General features: G+C 37.7%; 1 protein-coding gene across 1 annotated transcript; it reads left to right on the forward strand.

The window, feature by feature from the left end:
• Positions 1-3,138: 3,138 nt before the first annotated feature.
• On the forward strand, positions 3,139-8,608 carry LOC119507614 (serine protease inhibitor Kazal-type 14-like). Its single transcript, XM_037800805.1, has 4 exons — positions 3,139-3,206; positions 4,076-4,121; positions 7,492-7,628; positions 8,563-8,608. Exons 1-4 carry the CDS (start codon positions 3,139-3,141, stop codon positions 8,606-8,608), a joined length of 297 nt encoding a protein of 98 aa, XP_037656733.1.
• Positions 8,609-9,138: the final 530 nt, after the last annotated feature.

Here is a 9,138-nt window from a genome sequence, read left to right on the forward strand (position 1 = left end):
AATGTAAGGAAAGAAAGAAAAACTAATACATTAATTCTGAAAGTCTTACTAAGCATTAACAAAACTTAACAGTGTGTCAAGTAGCATACTCCAGAGATGAACAGGGTTTATTCCATGAATACAAAAGTTAGTTCATATTAGGGAATAATTACTATAAATTATCACATTATTATGTGAAGGTAAAATGATGTTATGAATATATTTGTAGTTGTTTGATCAGTTGGCTTGTTGCAAAACAAACACTCAAAACAAACACTCAGAAATATAGTGGTTTAAAACCACCACCACTAATTTAGCTCACCATTATCTAGGCCTGTGATTTGGATCTGACTTAACTCTTCTGGCCCTGGCTAGGCTCACTCACATGTCTATGTTAGTAATATTGGCAATAAAAAAAAAAAAAATGAAGCAAGAATCACAGGCTTTTGAACATAAGGAAACTAATGGTATGTATATAATCTTAACATTTTTGGATGCAACTCAGAATTTTTTTATATGTCTTTACAACATACATATCATTTGTTAAAGCAGTTTTAGTAAGGGAAATTCATTGCAGAATAATTTATAACTGTACAAAATGGAAATCAACCAGTATAGGATTTATGCACATTTTGGGTCATTCTCCGATTCTTCTCTTTTGTAGCATTTAAAATAAAAGACTGAGTCAGAAAATAGAGGTGAACACATATTATTTTTGTTTACCTATTTGTCAAAGATTCAAAATTCTCATAAAACCCAGGATAGCTTCAGAAAAACAAACATGAGTACATGTATTTGTTGGAAATAGATTTGTGTACTGCATTTATTTATTTTATTAAGAAAGGCTGAGAGTTAGATTCCATATATCCTTTCTTCAAGTAGATTTAATTACAGGCATTTATGAAAATTAAATGATAAGAGATAAATTAACTGAGGCAAATAAAAATATGTTCATACCAGCATTGTTAATAATGAAAAATCAGAAATCAACCAAAATTGAGCAGCAATTGAAGAATATTAATATAATTAATATCCATATATGTGATGGAATATGACACCAGACATCTAAATTCATGTTCTATATGACTATATTTAAAGATCAAGAAAATATCATAGTACATTTCTAAGGGAAAAAAACAGAACAATAATTATACAGTACAAAAAAATGTGATTGAAAATGGCAATTAGAACACATGTTTCTGTATGAGTATCTGTATGTGCATATATACATATTTTTTAAACAAAACTGTAAGAATATAATTCAATATTTGTTTAATAGTTATGTTGGTGTTGTTAAATTCCACATCTTTTTATTTTTTTTTCTATTTTCCAAATTTACAAATGTGAATGTATATTCCCTTTATATAAGAACAATTGTTCTTTACAGAAAGGAAGATAGGGTCAGAAAATTCAGATAACAGGAGGAAAATTAGCTATGTTAACATACATCTTCCCCATTACAAAAATGCAAAGGCTCTGGATTGCTAAAGGGATAAGGCTGGACCCACTACAAATATCATCCAAGGACCTTCTCTGTTACTGCAACCCCTTATTTTAACCTTCATTTCCTCCACTTTTCCACACATGATACTCTCGGGCCAAAGGAACAAATTATTGTTGTGGAACATGCTGAATTCTTTTTGCTGTTGTCTTCCTTCTCTGGTATGTTTCCTCATGCCATTGATTCTGGATTGCCTGCCAAGGACTGCCCTGTCCAAAGATCCAACCCTACCCCTCAAGTCTTCTAGACAATTTTGTGTAGTCTTCCTCATCACCCCCTGCTAAGGTTTGACCTTGACTCAACCTGAATGATGGGCCTCCCAGGGTTTGCTTAGCCCAGTACATAATGCTTCAGTGCTTTCTCTCTTCTGTGTAACCACTCCATCTCCTCCCAAGGTCCTAACACACGTTCCTCAAAGGAGAGGCAGCGACTACGAAAGAGTACATTACATTTCTATTCTTTTCCTTTTCTCTTCTTATAAGGTAGGTTTTTATAAAATAGGTGAACTGGAGTAGAGAGTGGGGAGTGTCAGCATCAGGCATTGTACTTGAGACCTCTGGCTGCAGAAGATTCATCCACTGTTTCTGCTCCTTTGCTAGAGGAATCTAGGAAAGATGACAAGATGAGGTAGAGGGTAGCACAAACATGGTGCTCCAGAATGTTTCTGGAGCAGGCAGAGTAGGCAGCTCTAGACTTTGCACCAAGAACCTCCAGCCCTTCTTGGGGTGGTGGATACTGGAGACTTTACAATGTCTCAGATAACACATGCCACACCATGGTATATTAGAAAAGAGTTTATAGGATTTATATGTTACCTATTAACATATGTAGCAAAACAGGGATAAAGACCTGGAGGACCTGGAGGAGGTTCAGTTCACTTTTGTAGGATTAGGAAGACAGGAAGAGTCAAATGTGGTTCTTGGTCAGACCCTGGAAACTGCAGATAAAATCTGGACTCCGAAAAGTTACTACAAGGGAAGATTTTCTCACTGGCTACTCTTTTTCTGTGTCTGGATTAAGGTAGCTTTGGGGTCCCCATTAGATAATAAAGAATTTTTCCCCTATGCATTCTTTCAGAAAATCCCAAGAGATCCTAGCACTCAAAGTCAAAAGATTATCAGTATGGCTGAGAATGCTTGAAATATTAGAAAAATGTTTTCTTATCCCAAGAGGTAGTATCTGCTTATCAATCAGTAGAGACCTGCTTCCTCTACTGAGAAGTTCTTGTTGTCTAGAAGCCCTGATAGCCTCATCATTTTCTTTGTATGCTCCCAAAGAATACATTTGGGTGAACATGCAGATAAGGAGTTACCTTTGCAAGACATCTAAAATAGCTTTACAATAAAATATTGCAATTATGCCTGATAGAATAATCTCTGATATACTTTGGTATAAGTCAAAGAACTGCCACCTAGCTCTATACGTTTATTTGTGACTCATCAAGTTTTAATTTTTCTTAAACCTTTGTTCTCAGGAAAAGATAGAATAGGCCTTCTAAGTGTAGTATACAGAGGATACAATGGGTAGACTGGAGTTGGATATTAATTTCAAAAGTGGTCTTAATATCTTGATTACCGCTGCTTTGACTGATTGTTTTGGAGGGCAACACCCTGAGACAATATCTCAGAACATCATTCTAAGGATACACCAGGTGGAAAATGGCCAACCCCTTCTCAGTGCTCTGCTCACCTTTGTTCTTCATCCTGATGCACTCTGTGTTACCTTCTGGTGAGTAATTTGGCTGATCCTGGCTGGCATGCAAGGTTGCTTCATAGGTTCTGACATTGTAATTTGAAAGAAAACATTTGGAAATTCTTTTATATTTCTCTGAATTGGGTTATTTTGCCATATATCTTTATCTGTATCTACATATATGGAGAGACAGTGGAGGGTGGTCTAAAAGGCTCTGGACTAGTAGGAAGGGGGCCTTAGTTTTCTAATCTATTTCTTGAAGATTATGAGACCTAACTCATAGTGATGGGGATGGGGTGGGGTGGAGGGTTTGGCTGATTCAGAAAGGTGATAGAAAAAAGTGACTGGAGGTACACCAAAACCAAAGCACATCTCAAAAATTCAGAGCTTCTAAAAATGCATTTTATATTTGAAAGAATCATTATCGTTGTGTCCTCTTCCAGAGAAGAAGTCATGTAGGGTGTTATAAAGAGATCTAGTGTCAAGGAGACCTTGGTTTTTCACATATCAACCATGAATGCTTGGATATTATGTAAGCAAGTATCTTTTCCCTCTCTATAAAAAGGAAAAAAGATGACTTTAAAGTACTCACATTTCCTGTTTTCTTTCATATGCTGGCTACCAGCTCTGAATCCTCTAAATCCCAGCCTAATTACTGTTAGTCAAAAAACTATCTCAAATTATTTTTTAGACTAGACTGGCAACGTTGATAATACATCTCGATAGTCCTCTGCTGTGTCTATCAAGAGTAGAAGAGTTCCACCGTTTTGAAAAACTAAATAAATTGCTGTTTTCGGTGTTTGCAAATTCCTTGGCAACAAACCAGAAGACTTCTATTTTACTAACAGATTAAGCTATGGATTTTCAAGGATTAGGTATTGTAACTATATTCATTTATGCTCTGGTTTCAGAACATCGACATTGGTGGCCACCACGTGGAAATATTAAGGTAATCTGCCACTATATTTCCTTGGACCGAGATTCTAATCTGAGTTTTCTTTGGAATTGCTGTTTTAGAACCTCACTGCAGCAGGGTCATCTGTGACATTCTTAAAGTCCCACTGACATGAGTGTGGTTGGTATACAGCAGACACAAGAATGCAGGGGAGAGTGATCCAAACTGGGAACTAAGTTAAGATCTAGTCACGTGTAGAACAGAAAGCCTTCCATAGTGCCCGATACATGGTTATGAGCATTGAAAATTGCCATGTCATTAAAAGACCACACAGACTTGAACATCACATGGTTGCTGCTCCTGAAGAGCTCACAGTTTGGTGGAGGGACTGGCTGGAGGGAGTGCCACTAAATGCCATAAGATGTGCAGAGAATGCTTATGCAGGCTGTGAATAAGGAAAGCAACCTCTGGGGTATGGATTGAGGAAAATGTACAGGAATAGGAAATCTCTGAACAGAGCCTCAAGTTACATTTACAACTTGCAGGAGGGCAAAATAAATGAAACCCCTTTTTTCATTGTTGCTTTTCCCTCTGGGCGTTGAGAACATTGTGACATCAGTAAATCTTTGAAGTGAGGGAAAAGATGAATGAGTGATTATTCTTTTTATATTGATGTAGATTTGCATTACTGTATTCTTTCACTTTAGGAGAATTTGCACTTTAAACTTCTGATTCATTAGTAAGTTGAGGGATATATCTTCTTGAAAGTAAGCCAATCGAGAGCTGACTGGTGAAGAAGATATTTCGAGGGTGGCTGGGTCTTCTGGGAACCCATGGATCAGAATGTAGAACCTGTCTGAGGCTATACCTCCAGTAAAAGAATCTGCAGAATTTGTCTGGGGTTTATTCTCTGGTCTCATAGAGTTCAGTCCTGGAATCTTCTTCACCAGAAGTTTGCCTGTGGGAGGAGTCCTCTCCTAGCCTACCAAATCCATAAATATTTACCCATTCTTACTTAATTTAAGGAATATTTATTGATTGCCTGTACTGTGCCCTGATTATATAATATTGAGGAAAACATCACATTCCCGTCTCTCATGAAGCTTACAAATGGCCAAAAAAAGGTCAGGAAACAAGTTTGATTGGTGGTAAATTCTATGAATTAAAAATAGTAGGATGCGAAGACAGAGAATGTCCATTGGGGAAAGAATGCTTTTATAAACCCTGTGGTGGGCATCTCAGCTGAAAACCGAAGGGTGACGAGGAGACATCCAGGTGGAGAGGACTTCTCCTGGTTGAGTCACTGACTGAAGACCCTTGTGACTGGAGCAGAAAGGGCAGATGCTATAATTTCAGCACAAGGTGGTGATGCAGAGCCTATTAAAAAGAGAGAAAAAAGATATATTTATTGACAGATACTATCCTTGCTTTTGTATTTAATTATTCTATTTTAATGCACATTGAACTCTTTTAAAACTCATTTATTCTATTCATCTTGCAAATATTTACAGACCAATGACCGAGTGCCAGGATATGTGCTGGACACAGGACACACAGTGGTTAACATCATCCATATGGACCTTAGCTTCATGGGGGTGTGGCACTAGTCAAATAATTGTACAAATGCTGTATTACAAACTGATGTTGGGTAGAAAAAGAAAGATTGGGGTGTTGTGATTATATTTTGTGAAATATCTCTGACAAAGTAGGTTTTAAAAATGAGCTCTGAAGATAGAATGAATTTGAGTACAGGGGAAAAAAATGTGGATGGCAGGGTCATTAAGACAATCCAGAAGACGCAGATGTAGTAGGAACTTGGAGCATTTGGGAAGATAAAAACACAAACAACCCAAAAGGGCAAAGAGCAAGGTGGTATAAGGTAAGGTTGGAAGAGTTAGGGGGATTGAGATTATATAGGGCCTTTTAGTCCATAATAATAAAGATTTTTTTATGTTCAATGAGATGCAATTAAGGGGGCATAATTAAGGGAATAAAATGATTCTATGGATGTTTAAATTGTGGAAACTAGAGAAAAGGGGAAACAATTGAAGTGGAGGGACTGGTCAGGTGACAGATATCAAGGAGCAGATGATGGTAGCCTGACAATGGCTGTGTGGGTGGAGAAGGAGAGAAGGAAGAAGAGTTTCTAAGTGCAGACATACCCCTTTTTGTCTGATATTCCCAGCCCAAACTCCCTTCCACTTTGTATCTCTTGAGGCATTTTATATGACACCTATCCCATGGCACTCACAGAGCCCCTGAGACCACCAACCTCAAGCTCCATCATCCCAGTCACTGCTTCAAGTCATTGCTGACTCCAGCATTAGCACTGGCACAGAGCAATGAGAACTGGATCCTCCATAGAGGCAGAACCAACAGTATATATGTATATGTATGTGTATGTGTGTGTGTGTGTGTGTGTCTCTCAAGACATTTATTTTAAGGAATTGTCTCATGCAATTATGGGGACTGGCAGGTCCAAATTCTGTAGGACAATCTGGAAGCAGGAAATTCCAATAAGAGTGATGTTGAAATCTTAAATCTGAATTTTTAAGTGGAAGCCAGCAGATTGGAAATTCCACTAAGAGTTGATGTTGAAGTCTTGAATCCAGAATCCATAGGGGATGCTAGCAGGTTGGAAACTCAGCAAAAAGAAGAGGGCCTAATTTTGATGCTGAATTTCTTCTTTTCTCTGGAACCTTCAGCCTCTGATTTTAAAGCCTTCAACTGATTGGATGAGGCCCATCCAATTAAGGATTATCTCCTTAAATTAAAGTCAACTGATCATAGTTTCTAATCCCATATACAGAATACCTCCATAGCAACATCTAGGCCAGTGATTAACCAAACAACTGGACATCATAACCTAGCCAAGGTAACATCACACCTAATCACCTAATGAGGGAGTTGTTCTAAATGATCTCACATTTCACAACCTGAAGACTACAGATGCCTTGGGGATTTTGAGGGTGGATAAAATGCGAAAAATATTTTAAAACACATTTTATGGATTTCAGTAAAGTATATTATCCATGCATTGGGTTTCAGTATCCTTAGCTGACTTGGCAAAGAAATTCTTTAAGAATTTTCCCAGGTAGAATAATCTGGGACTAAAGGAGACTGAGAGAGAAGCTAAAATTGTCAGGTAAGTTATCTGTTTATCCACTCTTCTTTTCCCCACTTATAACATAGCAGGCCTCTGTTCTCTACAATAGAGGAGATCCTGACCATGAGGGCATCATATTGTTATCAAATAGGTACCCATATTTTTTAGTCCCAATTGTATGTGAGGCAGGAGCCATGAAAACTTCTGAGAGAATGAGACATGGAACTGACCATGTTTAGATTTTCCTAGTAAAGTACAAAGGTGATCTACCTGACTGTGGGTGATTCTAATTGTATCAATCTTTCAACTCAATTTCAGGTGAAATGTCCATATAAATATGTAGACTTGAGTTGGTTCAGTGGAACAGTGAACCCCTGCCCAGGTTTAATTCAATCCATGTGTGGAACCAATTCTGTGACCTATGAAAACCCCTGCATCTTGTGTATTGTAAGCTTGTAAGTACTATTTGGGGAAAAGAAAACTACAGGCAACCTTAGTCCTCAGCAATTGCTATCTTCCCCTCACCACAAGCACATCAGCCATGAAGCAAAGAATTTGCTTCAGTTTATCACAGATAACAATGAGTCCCCACACAGGAGAGCACTGTTAAGAGAAAGCTCACTGGAATAGAAAGCAGACGCATTGTACCGAATGGTATTCCTCAGTTCCTTTTCTTCTTTTTAAGCCTTCAGCATTCCCATATACGAATGGTTTGGTTTTTACTTGAAGCCCTCACATATCCCTTTGAGTCCCTAGATTCTTTGATTTTAAGACAAATTGTGGATTTGCATTCTCTCAGATAGCTTCAATTCCTCATGGTTCTGAAGTTCTGAGCTAGGATAAGGTGACTGCAAAGTTTGTGTCCATCTAAGATCCTGTGTTTAGAATTTTGAATTTAAAAGACAGATCTCAGTGATTAGGTAATGAGATCTCAACAAAACTGTGGCTTCAGGTTTGATCCCTGCATAAGCCAGTGTAGTTCACAGGGAGAAAAATTCTCCTCATGGTCTCAAATTGGAGCCTTCATGCAAGCAACCATTTTGTAATTTTGTGCAAGTCACAATGACAGGAATGGGTAAACCCCTACTAATGAGTCAGTTAGCCAAAGTGTAGGAATATGGTCAGGATAACATGGGCATCAATATAACTTGCCTCACATTTCATTAAATATCTCATTATCAATGGTATTGTAACATATATCATGATGAATTTAGTGATGGCTTAGAAACACAGAAAGATAACTGGACAGGAAATCAAAGGCATATTTATACTCTGATTCTTAGTTTCCTCAAATATATAATAAGGATCTGGAAGAGATTATTTTCAACTATCTTTGTTACTCTGATACTCTACTATTTAATGAAATGTTTATTCTGACTCTTCCCTTAGGAAATCTAAGGGAAGAATTAGATTCCAACACGATGGAATATGCTAGCTGAGTGGACTTGGATGTAGAAGACGGATATCTTCTTTTTTTCGTTCACCACAATCCTCTTGCACTTCATCCTTCCTTCACCCTTCTGCATGTTGTTTGGTGAGAGAGAAAAGCACCTGCTGAGCTGGTAGCAGTGGATAGCTGTTAAAAGCTCTTCCTTCTTCAGACTCTTTCCCTTACTGAATCACTGCCTTCCATATTTTCCCTAATAAATAAAACCTGTCTGAAAGTCTGATTTAACTTGGGTCTCAGATCAGTATCTCAAGTCTCAAATACAGAACAAACCGAACATTTAAGCCAACGATAAAAGAGAAACATTTGGATTAATCAACTCTCTGACAACGTGAACAATGGAACATGGAGTAATGTATCGAAAGGGCTGTATGTTATCTTCCAAGAAACGTGACAGGCATTTCTTCCATATTCCTTTCGGCGTGTTTTAAACTAATTAATAGGGACCATCGAGTATTGTGCTTTGTTTGATCATTTTCTGCAGCTTCTGCAAACTCCTCATTCAGCAGCCTCACTTT

The sequence above is a fragment of the Choloepus didactylus genome, chromosome 13 (assembly GCF_015220235.1).
Source record: "Choloepus didactylus isolate mChoDid1 chromosome 13, mChoDid1.pri, whole genome shotgun sequence".
Classification (NCBI taxonomy): domain Eukaryota; kingdom Metazoa; phylum Chordata; class Mammalia; order Pilosa; family Megalonychidae; genus Choloepus; species Choloepus didactylus.

What these genes read in the sequence shown, in the direction of transcription:
- LOC119507614 (XM_037800805.1), top strand. Translation starts at nt 3,139, where the DNA reads ATGGCCAACCCCTTCTCAGTGCTCTGCTCACCTTTGTTCTTCATCCTG. An exon ending in ATGCACTCTGTGTTACCTTC is followed by an intron (nt 3,207 to 4,075) that starts TGGTGAGTAATT and finishes CATTTATGCTCT; the next exon opens with GGTTTCAGAACATCGACATT. An exon ending in CACCACGTGGAAATATTAAG is followed by an intron (nt 4,122 to 7,491) that starts GTAATCTGCCAC and finishes ACTCAATTTCAG; the next exon opens with GTGAAATGTCCATATAAATA.